This window comes from Pseudorca crassidens, chromosome 10 (assembly GCF_039906515.1).
Source record: "Pseudorca crassidens isolate mPseCra1 chromosome 10, mPseCra1.hap1, whole genome shotgun sequence".
NCBI lineage: Eukaryota > Metazoa > Chordata > Mammalia > Artiodactyla > Delphinidae > Pseudorca > Pseudorca crassidens.
In genome coordinates, this window is record NC_090305.1 from 37,881,922 (window position 1) to 37,899,164 (window position 17,243).

The window sequence follows — 17,243 nt, forward strand, 5'->3', positions numbered from 1 at the left end:
CAGCTTCTCGCTGACTCTGGGCCAGGAAATGTGCCCATTTTGGAGACCCAAAGCTTCTTGAGGACACAGTGTGGGAACCCCAAGAACCAAGAGCCCACCTTTTTAAGAAGACCTGGCTTGGCGGTACAGCAAAAGTCCTGATGTGATTATAACGATAGCCGTCATTGCGGTTAGGCACTTACCGTGTGCCAGCATTTTACATTAATCTCCTCCTATAACCCAATCCCCCCGGCGATCGCATGACGAGGACACAATCATTATCCCTGAAGTCAAGCAACCTGTCCAACTCACACAGCCCACAAGCCCATTCTTCCCAGTAGACCTCTTCTCAGAAAGGCGGGGAAGAACGACTATCAGGCCTTCAAAGTAGCTGGCTGGGAAGGTGTGATCTCCAGTACCACCAAGAGTCTCAAAGTAAGCTCTGAGAGGTGAAGAGCAAGCGATCTAGTTAAAGCCTGCTTGCAGCACTGCCACGGCTGGGGTTCTCCCCAGTGCCTTACACACTCCTGTTGACTCTTCTGTTTTCCTCCCACGGGCACTGTTTTAGGGTTTCTGCATTATGTCCACATGCGTTATGGGACGATGGGGGGATTCCCCCCCAAACCATGATGCTGTTCCGTTCAAAAACATTTGCGTAGAGGTCCACAGCTGTGTGACTCATGCTGCTGAGGTGGCAAGAAAACTCACAGCTGCAGGGTGGAGGGTGGGCAGTTTAGTAAATAAAAATACAGGACACCCAGTTAAATCTGAATTTCAGATCAACAGCAACATTTGGGATGCCCTGATACTAAAAAAAAAAAAACCCAAAAAACAGTGTTGTTTATCTGAAATTCAAATTTAACTGGGCATCCTGTTTTGTACTTGGCAACCCAAGACACTCAGCACCTGGGGCAAAGCTCCAGCCTTCCCCAAGTTTCGGCGGGGAGCTGTCAAGAGTAAGAGGCAAGCGAAACTGGGAGAAGACCACTCACCTGGGATGAAAACAAACCTAGGAGTTTGGTCAGAGAAAGATGGAAACAGCGCTTCAAGGGTTCCTCCTGAGCACTCTCAAAATCTCATTCTCAACCCAGGGCAGAGTTCCGAGTGCAAATTCTGAAAAAACGCATGGTGTTCCTGAAGAAGACCTTCCTGCTCCTGGGTCTCAGTTTTCTCATCTCTGTCATGGGTAGGAGGTTTGGACTCTATGATGGCTAAGGACCTCCTAGCCCTTGGCTTTTCTGGGCTCATTGAAAATCTGCTAGAAGTAAGAGAAGGTGGGAGGTAGCCAAGGAGGAGAGAAGGAAGAGACAGCTCTGCTTGAAAAAGTGCCACCCCTCCTACCCTACAGCACCCAAAGGGGACTGGGGCATTGCGACTGGACCCTGGTTACTTGGAGGGCTCCTCTGGGGTCAGGCCATCCAGCTTTTCAAACACCCATGGAAACACCTGAGCCACAGCTGGGATCATTGCTAGCTCCAAAATTAGAAAAGTATATTGTAAGGATGAAATGGCTAAATGGCTTCAAAATGTTAACTGGACGATTGTAACTCAGCTCCCATAGTTTATGTAACTTATATGTGCTGTGGCATGTGGGTCCATTTGAGTACATTTGAGGGATGTGGCCTCTGAGAGTAAGATGCCCAGGGCTTTGAAGCCCCACAAAGAACGGTCCCGTAGATGTGCAGACAGTGAATTCCTCCAGACCACCAACCATATTCCGCGGTCTGATGGCGGTGTGGAGGTGACTCTCTGGAGATAGAGATGAGGGAAGGGCGGGTCTGGGAGTCAGGGAAGGCCCCTCTAAGAGGATCCCAGGTGGTCCCTTGAGGGGGACTGGTGAGACCCGGCAGGGGCCTCAGGGCCAGTCTCCACGTAGGGCTGCAGTCTTGACAGGGAACTAGAGCCCACATCACAAGGCAAGCCCTGGGTGCTTCTCAGGCTGATGGGTGCTGGGATTACTTCCCAACCTTCGCCTGCTATAAAGGCCAGGGATGTTCACATGTAGGCTGCAGTGGTGGCACCTAAAGCACTGGGGGTGCCCAGGGCCCCCATGGTCACCATCAGCTCCATACCTCAGAGTCACCACCAGAAGGTAACAGTCTTTGCTGTGGACAATGCACATTTTCTCAATCTTGCATAAAAGTGTATCTTTAGGAAACTTGGTGAATTAGTTTGCTCAGGGGTGTTGGCAGAGTTAATTTCTTCTGAGGCCCCTCTTCTCCTCTTTGTCTTCATGTGGCCTTCCCCTGTGCCTAGGTCCTAATCTCCTCTTTTTTTTTTTTTTTTGGCTGTACTTGGGCCTCTCACTGTTGTGGCCTCTCCTGTCGTGGGGCACAGCCTCCGGACGCACAGGCTCAGCGGCCATGGCTCACGGGTCCAGCCGCTCCGCGGCATGTGGGATCTTCCCGGACCGGGGCACGAACCCGTGTCCCCTGCATCGGCAGGCGGACGCTCAACCACTGTGCCACCAGGGAAGCCCCCTAATCTCCTCTTTTTATAAGGACACCAGTCATATCAGATTAGGGCTCACCTGTCGACCTCATTTTACCTTAATTACCTCTTTAAAGACCCTATCTCCAAATACAGTCATATTCTGAGGTACTGGGGGATTAGAACTTCAACATATAAAATTAGGGGAGGACACAATTCAGCCAATAACACTTGGTGATTTTTAACCTAAAATTGGAGATGAAAACAGCATGCTGGTTTTGGAAATGCAGGTTGAAGACTGGTCTCAAGACCACTCCTCAGAGATGACCACCTTTCTCTAGACATTCTGGAACCTCCCCTGCCTACCAGTTTTCATCAGGGGTAGTTTGGGGATGCAGCCTCTGTACGTGGCCCCCACTGGCCAGTGGGCTGGGAGGGGGTCAATATTGTGACCAAAATGCTGGGACGTAGAATAGGGTGGGCAGCTCTCTCTACCCAGTGATAAAGGTCTGGTAATCTTTGTGCTTGAAAAAATGTGGTCTTTAAAAACAAAGTTTCAACTTATCTACTGGGAGCTGCTATTTATAGGATCATTTATGAGTCTCTAAAAAAAGAGAGACGAACTTTCAGCATTTGTGTTTTTACAAAAGTAGTACATGTTTATCGTTGAAAACACAGATGAAAAAGAGGAAAAAATTAACGATAATCAGTAATTAGACCTCCCAGAGATAATCACCATTAACATTTGGGTTTCTATATCTATCTGTATCTATCTATGTGTCTTAATCTCCATCTTCATCTACATTTATATAGTTGAATTTAGTTTAAAGACAAGATTAACCTTACCATTTCATAACTTCTTATCCATTACTATATCATGATCATGTCACTGGGCATTGAATTGTTTTCTATGATGCCACTTTCGATGGTGGCAGATACGCACCATAAGCTACACAACAAATTTCCTACTGTTGAATAATTGGGTTGTTTTACCATTTTTATGATATTAAATGGAGCTGTGACAGCATCTTCATAGTTACATATTTGCCATGATTATTTACTAAGGGTAAATTACTAGAGGTGAAATTTCTGAGCTAAAGAGAAAGCACTATTTAAAAATTTTAAACTTTATTTTTGAATAGATAGTATATTCACGAGGTTCAAAATTTAAAAGGCATCTCCCCACCTCTGTTGTGAAGTCAGCTAGTTCCCCTCCCCAGAGGCAACTGCTGTTACCAATGTCTTATTTTCTTCCCAGAGATATTGTATGTACGTATATAATATATACATGTACATAGTATGTGTGTATGTATATATACACACATATGAAATATATGCATATGTACATATATATCTCTCTATATATACATATATGTATATACATAATTTTTTTCACAAATGATAGTATCCTCTATATACTATTTTCTTTTTAAAAATAAATTTATTTATTTATTTATTTTTGGCTGTGTTGGGTCTTCATTGCTGTGTGCGGGCTTTCTCTAGTTGAAATGAGCGGGGGCTACTCTTCGTTGAGGTGCGTGGGCTTCTCATTGTCGTGGCTTCTCTTGTTGCGGAGCAGGGGCTCTAGGCACACAGGCTTCAGTAGTTGTGGCTTGCGGACTCTAGAGCTCAGGCTCAGTAGTTGTGGCGCACGAGCTTAGTTGCTCCATGGCATGCGGGATCTTCCCAGGCCAGAGCTCGAACCCGTGTCCCTTGCATTGGCAGGCAGATTCTTAACCACTGCGCCACCAGAGAAGCCCAAATTTTTTTATTTTTAATTTATTTTTAGACCACATCACGCAGCTTGCGGGATCTTAGTTCCCTGACCAGGGATCGAACCTGTGCCCCCTGCAGTGGAAGCGCGAGTCCTATCCACTGCACCGCCAGGGAATTCCCCTCTATATACTATTTTTACACTTTGCATTTATCATTTAAATCATCTTGGAGGGCTGTTCATGTCAGTACATAAAGAACTTCCTCATTTTTCTTTAAGCAGCTGCATGGTACTTCACTATATGTATGTACTGTAATATACTTAAATAGTTCTCTGTTGATGGACATAGAGGTTGTTTACTAATTATATATGACTATATAACAAATTACCCCAAAATATAATGACAAAACCCACCATAATTTATTTTCTCTTATGGTTTCTGTTGGTCAGAAATTTGAGAAGGGAACTTCCCTCTTGGTGCAGTGATTAAGAATCTGCCAATGCAGGGGACACGGGTTCGAGCCCTGGTCCTGGAAGATCCCACATGCCGCGGAGCAACTAAGCCCGTGCACCACTGCTGAGCCTGTGCTCTAGAGCCCGCAAGCCACAACTACTGAGCCCGTGCACCTAGAGCCTGTGCTCCGCAATAAGAGAAGCCACCGCAATGAGAAGCCCACGCATCGCAGCGAAGAGTAGCCCCTGCTGGCCACAACTAGAGAAAGCCCGTGCACAGCAACAAAGACCCAACACAACCAAAAAAGAAAAAGAAAAAAAAAAAAGAAATTTGAGAAGGACCCAGCTGGGCAGTTCTCACTTGGGTCTGTCATGAGGCTACAGTCAGATGTTGGCTGAGGCCACAGTCATCTGAAGACTCAACTGAGGCTGGAGGATCATTTCTAAGGTTACTCACTCACATAGCTGGTGAGTTGGTGCTGTCTGTAGGCTTAGTGCCCCAGTCCTTTCCACATGGAGCTCTCCACAGAGCTGCCGGAACATCACTTCTGCCACATCTTATGGGTCGAAGCAAGTCACCAGGTCAACCCAGATTCAAGAGGAGGTGAAATTGGGAATTCCCTGGTGGGCCAGTGGTTAAGACTCGAGCTTCCACTGCAGGGGGCATGGGTTCAATCCCTGGTTGGGGAACTAAGATCCTGCAAGCCAAAAAAAAAAGAGGAGGTGAAATAATTCCACCTTGTGGTAGTAGAAGCAGCAAAATCATGTTGCAAAGAGGCATGAACACAGGGGTGGGGGTAATTCTCTCCAGGGCCATTATTGTAACAATACTCCATAGGGATGGTGCACAAAGTTCCTACACTGGGTCAGCATGCCGCACACATGCACCCAGAGACCGATGAACTTTAGCCTCACTCTTGACAACAACCTGGCGCCTCCCAGCTTGTTCCTAACTCCCTTCTCAGCTCGTCCAGCTCAGAAGCTCTGCCCATTGGCTCTGCCTCCGGTTTGGGGCCCTGTTTGTGCCCTTTGGCCTTGCTGATGCATGTGAGGACTTTGATTCAGATTACCTGCCAGTCTTCCCGCTCTTGGGTGGCCCCTACTCTGCTTCCTGGAACTCACAGCCCCACCCCCTCAGCTGCCCTCTGGCAGGGCCTGGTCTGCCCTCCCCCTGGGAAAGTTCATACAACACCAGTGGATTCTTCTTGACCAATTTCTCAGGAAAACTTCCTAATACATCTGAAAGTACGATATATGTCTTTCCCCTTTTATTCACCCCAACCTAATAAGCTCCAGTAATTCAGACCTTTGAGAAATTCTACAATTTATGCTCCAAATTTTAGTCCCCCCCGCTTTTTTCTTGGTCTGTCATACATGTCCTTTAGAACTCATGAGTTACTGAGAATATAAACCAATGACACTGTTATTTGATAAGAGCTATAAAAGGAAAAGATAATACCAATAAGATAGAATCTCATACAACGGTTTATTGGGTGGGCCGAAAAGTTAACATGAATCACATTTTCCTAATTGAATCGTATTTTTTTTTTTTTTTTTTTGCGGCACGCGGGCCTCTCACTGCTGTGGCCTCTCCCGTTGCGCAGCACAGGCTCCGGACGCACAGGCTCAGCGGCCATGACTCACGGGCCCAGCCGCTCTGCGGCATGTGGGACCTTCCCGGACCGGGGCACGAACCCGCGCCCCCTGCATCGGCAGGCGGACTCCCAACCACTGCGCCACCAGGGAAGCCCTGAATCGTATTTTTTGATGTAGTAGCTTGCTGCGTAAGCACCCTCAGAAGGCCATAAGGCAGAGCACAGAATTATTTAGTAATAAAATTTTAGATTTTTTTATAAACCAAATTTTTTGTAAGGAGAAGTCTTTTGGTAAAGATATTAATTTGCTAATTATTAAAATAATTCTAGTGTTTTAAGATGTATTATTAAGTAAAAAACAACAACAACAAAAAACAAGGTGTACAACAATTGCACAGTCAAGTACCTTTAGGGTGAAAATGGGAGAATCTATACAACATAACAAAACATAATATGGTATAATATGTGTGTATGTCTATGTATCTCCTTTCTTTGGAAATATCTATAAGAAACCAGTAATATTGAGACTTCCCTGGCGGTCCAGTGGTTAAGGCTCCGCGCTTCCACTGCAGGGGGTACGTGTTCAATCCCTGGCTGGGGAGCTAAGATCCCACATGCCGCAAGGCCAAAAAAGAAAAAAAAAGAAACCAGTAATATTGACTCTTAGGAGAAAAAAATTGGTGTCTGACAGCAGGGTAGGAGGAAGATTTGTCAGTTTATCCTTTGCTCCTTTTGAATTTTTGTACCAAAATAAATCAAAATTGTGGGAACAGGTATCACCTGGGAGGGGCATAAGGGAGTTCTCCAGGGTGCTGGAAATGTTCTGGGCCTTGGTCTGAGTGATGGTTAAGTGGGTGAATACATGTGAAAAGTTATCATTCCATATACTTAAAATCTATGCACTTTATTATAAGTTATACTTCCAAGAAAGTGGTGGCTTTCAATGAAAAAATTAAATATATTAAAATAATTTTTTATTTTGTTGGTTTTTGTTGTTTTTTGGGGGGAGGGGGGGCGCTGTATGGCATGTGTGATCTTAGTTCCCCGACCAGGGATCAAACCTGTGCCCCCTACAGTAGAAACATGGAGTCTTAACCACTGGACCGCCAGGGAAGTCCCAAAAATAATTTTTCAAGAAGAAAAATAAAGTCAGACTAGGCGGGCTGCCAAAAAATAAAGTCAGACCTTGCCTTGCTCCACAAAAGTAGATGTGTTTCTGAAAAGTTTACTTAAAGTTTACTTAAGCCAGTTTCTATAAAGCGAAGCATAATTTCCAGTTGGCTTCCATGATAATGTCTAAGAAGTGGTTGTGGACTTCATCCAGTGCTGGTCTTGATCTGAGCATTGGAACCCTGCTGGGGTGAACCCTCCTGCCCTCTGAGTCTGGGCTTGATGATAGTGAGAGAGGGGAAAGGTGATGAGTCTCCCTGAAAGGCCTGAGAAAGGGGAGCCCAGCAGAGAACAGAGGAAAAAAGTTATTTATGGAGAGCCTCTGTGTCTGGGCCCTGCACACACTGGCATAACCAAGGCAGACAAAGAACCCTTCTGAAAGGCAAGAGAGAAAATAAAAATTGGAAAACAGAACCATATACATTAATCCACTCATATGCTCAGCATTTTAACATTTTCAAAGCCCTTTTACACCCATTAGTTCATTTGACCCCAAAACAATCCCATGAATGGACAGGGCACGTGTTGTTCATCCCATTTTATGAATGAGGAAGGAAGCTGAGGCACAGACAGCGAAGTCACATGGAGGTAACAGAGTCAGAACTCAAACCCATGTTTTAAAATTCTAAGTCCGATGTGATTATTGCCGCTTCCCAGAAAGGTCACAGAGCATCCGGGGTCAGTTCTGGCTTCCCCACTTACCAGAAGTGTGATTTGTGGTGAGTTGCTGAATCTCTCTCTGCCTCCCTATTCGCATCTGTACAATGGAGCTGGTTTGTAGATTAAATGCACCGATACACTGAAAGCACACAGTAAGTGTTCATTAAAAGTTAGCTCTTGAGGGCTTCCCTGGTGGCGCAGTGGTTGAGAGTCCGCCTGCCGATGCGGGGGGCGCGGGTTCGTGCCCCGGTCTGGGAGGATCCCACGTGCCGCGGAGCGGCTGGGCCCGTGAGCCATGGCCGCTGAGCCTGTGCGTCCGGAGCCTGTGCTCCGCGGCGGGAGAGGCCACAACAGTGAGAGACCCGTGTACCACAAAAAAAAAAAAAAAAAAAAAGTTAGCTCTTGGGACTTCCCTGGCAGTCCAGTGGTTAAGACTCTGCGCTTCCAATGCAGGGGCCACGGGTTTGATCCCCGGTCAGGGAACTAAGATCCCACATGCTGTGGTGCGCTGCCAGAAAAAAAAAATTTATCTCTTGTTTTTATTCGCAGAGGTAAAGAGAGACACAGTTAAAATGCCAAAGATGAGAAATGAGAGAATCATGGAGAGAAGAGGGTAAGGAGAAGAAATCAGAGGCAGAAATGGCTCCAGCATATCAGTGGCTCAGGGAGTTGGAACAAGAAGGATGTGACCAGGTAGAGGCCAGGGTCAGGCCAGAAGCACCAGTAGGAAGGTGCCCTCACCTCCACCTTGGCCTTTGACTTGCAGAAGCTCACTGTGTATAGGCCGAAGGCCAGCTAGCAACTGGCCCAGAATAGAGCCTGAGGCCAGGCAGAGGAGAGAAGAGATGGAAAAGGCACCTGGGTCACCTTGAGGGTTGCAAGCTCAAGACGTGGACAGGTGAGCAAGGTGGCTTCACTCAGTTACTTCAGGATGCCAGACTTCGTGGACAGTGTCGTGCTGGCAAGAAGTAACAATCAGACCTCTGTTGGGGGATGAGGGATAAGAGGGGGGCTGATTTGCTAATTTCCATGGCAGGAACACTCCCACCATGGCCAATTTCAGGAAGAAGCAGGGCCCTGGGGTCCAGTCATGGGGCAGAGACAGGCAGCCGGAAGGAAAAGGCAAAGGTGTGAGGCCACAGCCATTGTTAGGAGACCCTTGTCCTGGTCCCTGAGAGTCCACAGAAGTGCCGTATGACCTTGCACACGTCATTCGCACCTCTCTGACTTCCAGTCACCTCAATGGAAGAGAAATACTGCCTGCCATGTTGGTGGCCTGACAGCGCTAGTGTGAATCCAGGCCAGAAGGTGTTTTTCGAGCACTTACTATGTGCTAAGTTCTGGGATACAGAGATGAATAAACGAGCTCTGAGAGGCAGCCAGGGGCCAGATCACAGAAAGCCTGGTGGATTGTAGGAGGGAGGCATCAGATGGACTTCTTACTGTGATGCCTCGGGAGGGTTGGGACCAGGACCCTGGATGGGAGTTTCAGATGGAAAAGAACTCCTGTGTCTGCTGTTTGGAGTACGACCACCAGGGGGTGGGTGTATGAGTGCAGGAGCCGGAGAGCAGCTCTTGCAATCAGTCACCTGAGAGAGGACATGGTGGCCTGGACCAGAGAGGTGGCTGTGTGAGAGGTGTGGGGTGCGAGAAGGCTCCATCTGGAATATATCCTGAAGGCAGAAGCAACTAGACTTGCTGCTGGAACAAATTATCCCAGGAATGTTGCTACATATAGAGTGTAGATAATAACAACTCCCAGCTGTTGAGCCCCTCCTGTGGGCCAGGAGCTTTCCCTGCATTATCTCCTTTGGTTTTCACACCAAGCATGCAAGGGGGCATTGCTCAATCTATTTACAATAAATAAATGGAGGCTCAGAGACACTGAGTGATGTGCCCAACGTCCCACAGCAAGCCCACCACAGAGTTGGGATTTGAGCCTTTTAGACTGTCATGGGTGCCCTCCCCATGATACCAGCTGCCCCTAGGATTTTGGAAGGATTAGGATACTGTCTGGCACATAACAGGGCCTTAAATGATTATGTTTGCAAAATATTTACTATTACAGGCCCTTATTTCATTACATCCATAAACTCCCGCCAGCTTTATTGAGGTATAATTGACAAATAAAAATTGTATAGATTAAAGATGTACAACATGATCTTTTTGATACATTCATAAGCTTAAAAAGTTGTAAGCACTACACACCCACCAGAATGGCTAAAATTTAAAACAAACAGGGACTTCCCTGTTGGTCCAGTGGCTGAGACTCCACGCTCCCAATGCAGGGGGCCCGGGTTTGATCCCTGGACAGGGAACTAGATCCTACACGCCACAACTAAGAGTGCACATGACTCAACTAAAGATCCCGCATGCCGCAACTAAGACCTGGGGCAGCCAATTAAATAAATAAATGTTTTAACAAACAAACAAAAACCCTGCCTGTGCCAAATGCTGGCAAAGATGTGCACAATGGGAAACTCTGATCGCTGATGATGGGAATACAAAATGGTACAGTCACCCTGGAAGACAGCTTGGCGGTTTCTGAGAGAGGTAATCATACACTTACCATATGACCCAGTGATCCAATTTTAGGTATTTACCTTAGAGAAATGAAAATGTATGACCACAAAAAAAACCTGAACATGAATGTTTATAGTTCATAGCAGCACTATTCATAATTGTCTCAAACCACAAATAACCCAAAGGTCCTTCAGCTGGTAAAGGGTAAGCAAACCACGGTATACCCACTTAAGGGATACTACTCAGCAATGGAAAGGAACAAAGTGCTGGTCCACGAACAACGTGGACGAGTCTCAAATACATGAGGCTGAGTAAAAGGAGCCAGACCCAAAAGTCTCCGTACTGTATGATTCCAAATACATGACATTCTGGAAGAGACAAAACGATAGGTCAGAGAACAGAGCAGTGAGTGCCAGGGACCAGAGGGTGAGGGGAGAGGATGACTACAAAGGGGCAGCACGGGGAAACTTCTTGGGGTGATAGAGCTGTTCTATGTCTTGATTGTAGTAGTGGTTGCGTGACTGTACCTTTGGCCAAAACTCATAGAACTGTTTTATAAATGGTGGATTCTACTGTATGTAAATTATACGTCAATAAATCCTAACTCATTTAGTGCCATAGTAAGGCCACTTCCCCCATTCCCCACTCAGACTAACCATTGCTAGGGAACCCCTGGGGACCTGAGCCAGGGTTCCCAAGCTCAAGAACTGGTCCTGCCCTTTCTGAAGGGACTGTTCATCAGAACCACTGGTGAGCTTTAAAATGCTGATGTTACAGCCCAGCCAAATGAGGGGTTCTGATTTAATGGCCTTGGGGTGCAGTCTGAGCATTGGGAGTCTTTCAAAAGCTTCCCAGGTGATTTAAATGACCGAGACACTGAGCTCCCTAAGAGCAGGGCCTATGATTTACTCCACTTTGTATTCCCAGATACTCCATAAATATGTGCATTGCAGTGCATAGAGGCAGACAGCACAGAGTGAAACGGTGAACGCCTGTAATAATCACATGTGGCCACCACTGCTCTGAGTGCTGGACCCCCTCCCCCGCAGTCCCCAGGAAGGTAGGACCATGGTTAGCCCCCTTTGCCAGGTGAGGAAACCCCAGCCCAGAGTAATGAAGTCTCACCCAAGACAATATAGCCAGTAAGTGGCAGAGCTGTGTGGAGGCCTGGACCCACCAACCACTGGGGATACTGCCCCCCAGTGCTGGCTACGGGCGGACTTTGGAATAAGACGAGCCAGGGTTTGAGTCTGGGTTCATTACCTACAGCCTGGTTGACCATGGACAAGTTATTTAGCCTTGACTGGTTTTACCTTCCTCATCTGTATGTAAAATGTGGACAGTCGAACCGATGCCAAAAGGCTGTTACTGAATGAATGAGATGACGTGTGCCCAGTGCTGACTGCATAGTAAATACTCAATAATTCTAGCAATAATGAATGTAGGAAGAAATGAGTGAATGAATGAGTGAATGCCATTCCTGGAGCCCCAGGACCAGGAGGGAAGGCAGGGAGGGGCAAGGTCTTCCGCTGACTCAGGGTCCACGAGGCCCTCCAGAGATGCCCCCACCCTGGCATCTGCCAGCCTTCCCTCCCCCCACCCCCAGCTCCCCTTCCAGGGTCAGGGCACGTGGGCACCAGAGCCGCCAGACTGCTAGGGGAGCCTCCAGCCTTTTAGATGTAAGGAGCTTCAGGAGTGAAAATTTGAACCCCTTAGAGTCTTCCCTTCCTGATGTAGACCATGAGCCTGGGACAAACAGGGTCACTGTGTGAGCAAAGCCAGGGTGAGATGCAGCCAGGGAAGGGCAGAGACTCCCCCAGGCCACACGGGCCTCTTTGAACTCCCAGGAGAGAAGCCTTGAGGCTGGCACCCTCTTGGTGTCCATGGCTTTCTGGTGGGACCCTGAGTTCTGCCAGGTCCAGGCTCTGCTCTACCCTCTGGTCACTGCACGTTTCCACATCGTCACACTCATTCATGGAATAAGCACTCCATTCCGGCCAGTGCTTCCAGGTTGCGTTTCCCAGCGGCCGCTGGGGTACCCAGCCTCTCGGCTCTGGCACTGATGCCTAGTGATCCCACATGGTGGCAGCTCAGGATCCCGGGAAGGAGGGCAGGGTGGGTGAGTTTTCCTTTGGTCCTTTTTTTTTTTTTTTTTTTTTTTTTGCGGTACGCGGGCCTCTCACTGTTGCGGCCTCTCGTTGCGGAGCACAGGCTCCGGATGCGCAGGCTCAGCGGCCATGACTCACGGGCCCAGCCGCCCCACGGCATGTGGGATCCTCCCGGACTGGGGCACAAACCCATGTCCCCTGCATCGGCAGGCGGACTCTCAACCACTGAGCCACCAGGGAAGCCCCTGGTCCTTCTTTTATTGTTCCCTTAACACAGGAAAGGCACTTTTGTTCTTGTGATTATAGAATAATACCTCATATTGAAAAAACATTCAAATACCACAAGCATGTAAAGAAGAAAGCAAAACAGCCACTTGTAAAATGCGTCGTGGACCCCTTTAGTTGGTGCAGATGTGAAGTATCTTCATCCACAGCCCAGTGGGCTGGAATGCTACCTCTTCTACCCCATGTTATGTGACCACAAGCAAGTTTTACTCAACCATCGTTGCTTTGGTTTCCTCATCTGTAAAATGAGGATTTGGTATAGTGTCTACTTCTAATGCTATTATGAATTAAGTGCAGTCATCTCCACCAAGGCCTTAATCCAGTGCTTGACACAGAGTGAGTGTTTTAAAATGTTAGCTCCTTCTGTAGTTATTGCCCACTTAACACCTCACAGGCGTCTTCCTAGGTGAGTTCATTAAGATTGAAGCCTTCTCATTGAACAGCGGCACGGTTCTCCACTGTGTGTACGCAGCAGTTTGCCACAGGTTCCCTCTCCGTGGGCGTGAGTTTATTTGCTGAGTCTCCTTTGGATGGATATTTACAGTTTCCAGTTTGGGAGACTAGTGTAAATAATGTGCGTGAGTCTTGTCACACTGATTTGTCTCCTTGGGGTAAATTCTCAGAATTGTAACTGCAGGTCGAAGGGTTAGAATGTTGGGGTGTGTGCAGCTAGAATGTCAGGGTGCTAATGCCTAGAATTTGGGCATGTGCACAGTTCAAATGTTGGACCCCTTCCTTCCGTTTCACACACACGCTTTAAACCCCGTCTCTGGATGACAGCTCTCATGTTTACAGCCCCAGCCTAGACCTGGTGCCTGAGCTCAGATACCTGACTACTGGCCGAGGCCGTGAGTGGGCACCTCAGCTGTAACTCGTCCATGTGAGAGCTCCTGGTGTGTCGCTATCCCCCAAACTGCCCCTTCCATGGTCTCCTCATCTCAGTTAGTGGCAGCTGCACCCCACCACCTTGTTCTCAGGTCAGAGGCCTTAGAGTCACCTTTGGCTCCCTCTTTCTCTCCCACCACATTCATTGTATAGGGGAGTCTCCTCCACTCTACCTTCAAAATATACCCAGAATCCTAGCCCTTCTCACCACCTTCACTGTTCCAACCCTGATATAAGCCTCCTTCTCTCTCACTTAATGGTAGTGGCAGCCTCTCAACTGCTTCTACCTTCATTCCTTTCAGTCCATTTCAACAAGCGGCAGGAGGGAGTCTGTTAAAACAAATCAGATTCCCCCCAAGACTCCCCATCTCATTCAGCCCTGCCTCTACTGACCCCCCACCCTTAGTTTAGTGATGATTTGATGTCTTCTCCTCTGATCTCCTTCCTGCCCACTCCACTTCAGCCACACTGACCTCCTCACTGTTCTTTGCATGTACCAAGCAGGCTCCCACCTCAGGACCTTTGCACTTGCTGTTCCCTCCACCTGGAATGCTCTTCTCCCAGACATCTGTGTGTTTCCCTCCCTTTCTTCTTTCCTTGATGTTGTTTTTCAAACATGTGTGTTTTTCACACACACATCCTATTCCCCCTCTGCTCCCTTTCTTGCTTTTTTGTCTTCCACTAGAGTGATGAACCATCCTGGTTTGCCTGGAACTGAGGGGTTTCTTGAGACTTAAGACTTTTACTTTTAAAACTAGGAAAGTCTGGATGGTTTGTCACTCTATTTGAGCACTCATCACATCTGATATGTTCTACCTTTTATGTATTTGTTGAATAAGAATATAAACTCCATGAAGGCAGAAATGTTGTCTGTCTCCTTCACTGCTGTACCCCCAGTATAGGTACTACATTTGGCTCAAAGAAGATGCTCAACAAATATTTGTTGAATTAAGGAATGAACTTATGGCCAGGTCAGCCTGGTCCCCAGAGAGATCATGCCAATTAGGTTTTCTTGGGCTTTAAAAAATACCCTACGGGGCTTCCCTGGTGGCGCAGTGGTTGAGAGTCCACCTGCCGATGCAGGGGACGCGGGTTCGTGCCCCGGTCCGGGAAGATCCCACATGCTGCGGAGCGGCTGGGCCCGTGAGCCATGGCCGCTGAGCCTGCGCGTCCGGAGCCTGTGCTCCACAACGGGAGAGGCCACAACAGTGAGAGGCCCGCGTACTGCAAAAAAAAAAAAAAACCCTACGGAAGGGAGGTGGCCTCAGGTTGGGGGGTGGGGGTAGGCAAACTGCTGGGCCTAGAAGGGGACAAAGATCTATGACTGGTCTGTCTCACCTTCATCAGGGGCAGAGCAGCCCAGCAGCAGCTGGGCCTGATGGAAGTGGCTTCGGGTGTCAGGGCCCCGGCTGGGGTCCCTGGATGTGGCCTGCTGGTCATTGCCACCCCCTGGTGGTCTCTTATGAAAAAGCAGCCTCACCCACCAGCCAGAAATGCTCCTGCCCTCTCCTCCTGCTCCTACCTTTCCTCTCCTGTCTTTCCCCATTTCCTTCCCCCTTTCCTCTCCTTTTCTGCTCAGCCAATTGCTCTGCTACCCGATGGACAGAGCCTTCACCTTAGTGCACTACGTTAAAACCTGGCTCTGGCATCCACCAGCTGTGTGACCTTGAGCCAATGACTAAACCTCTCTAAGACTCAGTGTCCTCATCTGGAAAATGGGGATTATAAGTCCTGAAGGTAAAACAAGATAATCCATGTAGAACACTTAGAACAGTGCCTGCCTCAGTAGATGTCTGGTATTTGTTATTATTATTAATCTCATGCCTAGCACTTGGTAGTTTGCTTGCTTTGTTCTTCATCCGGATGACCTAGGCTGCGCATCAGACTCCTATGGGTACTCCTGAAACATACCCATGCCTCCCCATCCCAGACCAGTCAAATCAGAAATCTTTGGTGATGGATCCAGGCCTTGTAGTGTTTGAATTTTTAGTTTATATTTATTTGTTGGTATCTTTTAAAGCTTCCCAAGTGATACATACGTGCAGCCAGCCTGTGAACCACATTGGTGACCAACAGTCCTGGGTTACCTGGGACTTTCTTAGTTTTAGCACTGGAAGTCCCATGTTCCAGGAATCCCCTCGGCCCTGGGCAAACTGGGATGCTTCGTCATCCCCTCCCCAAAGGAATGAACCCATGTGTTCTGAATCTCAAATCAGGACACACGCTCTGAACACAGACAACTGGAAATCAATTCTTTGAAAGCTCAGCTTGGGGTGGTGGGTCAGCTGAAGTGTCAGCCCGTGTGTGGCAGGAGCAGGGCTCTGAGGGGGAGAGGGCCCCGCTGTAGCTTAGTCAGACAGGTCCCTGTCGTTGGGCCCCCCGGAGCTCAAGCCGCTGGCCGCCCGCTCCATGGCCTTCACCCAGCGATCCTTCAGCTCCTCGGTTTCGGCCTTGAAGGTGTAGAGCTGGCCTGACTGTTGCAGCTGGAAGACCCGGGGGTCCGCCTGGGGCCCAGTGGTCACCTGGTAGCCCAGTAGGGGGATGGAGGTGTGGGCCCTCATGTCCTGGGAGGGGAGGGCAGAACTGTGGGCTGCTGTCCTTCCATTCAGCGCCACTGCCTCAGACGGCTGTTTGGAAGGTACCAGGCACACACCTGCCTCTTGCCCCCCAAAAAACCCATGAAGTGGGGTGGGGTGGCAGGAGGGCATTGAGGAAGAGGACTGGTCACCCCCTGAGGGCAAAGCAGTCATGACCTGGAGTCTGGGCCCAGCTCTGAAAGCCACTAACCCTGTGACTTGAGGGAACCAGGTCCTCATTGAGCCTCATCTGACTTATGGGGCCAACAGTACTCACCCCCACCGCCACCCCTGACACACACACATACTGTGAGGAGGGGCGGGGCGTGGCATTACCTGGGGGGCAGCGTAGACATAGAGCACGAGGGGGTCATCCCGCGGGATCACGCACCAGCCCCGGGACCCGCTTTTGCCCCACTTGTCCCCGAAGAGCTGTAGGAAGCTGCACATTAGGCTCTGCTCGGACCCCGCTGCAGCTCCTTTCTGAAACCAGAGAGAGGGGCTGTCAGGGAACAGAGCACCCACTACCTGACAGATGTCGGTCATTAGAAATCACTCTTTCTAAACCTTTCGGCAACGGTGCAAGGAGGTATTATTTGTCCCTGAGGCTCAGAGAGGTCCCATCAGGCACTTGCAGTCACAGAGCTGGCCAGTGGCAGAGCTGCAGTCAAACCTCAGCCAGCCTGACCTCTGCGCAGGTGCTCGGAGGGCTTATCCCCTGAGAGCTGCCCCAGGGAACAGAACTGGAGCCTGAAAAGGGGCAGACCATCCCCTCTCTCCAGGAGCAAAAGCTGTGTGGTATGGTCTAGTGATTGGGGAGGGCATGGGCAGGGCCGGGGCCTAGAAGAATGAGGGAGGATTGCAA

At 48.7% G+C, this 17,243-nt stretch overlaps 1 protein-coding gene across 3 annotated transcripts in view; it reads right to left on the reverse strand.

The window, feature by feature from the left end:
• Nucleotides 1-15,777: 15,777 nt before the first annotated feature.
• Nucleotides 15,778-17,243, reverse strand: part of FGD2 (FYVE, RhoGEF and PH domain containing 2) — a 43,306-nt gene continuing 41,840 nt past the window's right edge. For all 3 annotated transcript variants that reach the window (XM_067753132.1, XM_067753131.1, XM_067753133.1), the window contains 2 exons: nt 16,715-16,861; nt 15,778-16,366 (listed from right to left, as the gene is read on the reverse strand). In XM_067753132.1, coding sequence (XP_067609233.1) covers nt 16,151-16,366; nt 16,715-16,861 — 363 coding nt within the window. In that variant the 3' untranslated portion in view covers nt 15,778-16,150. The remainder of the gene's footprint in view (nt 16,367-16,714; nt 16,862-17,243) is intronic.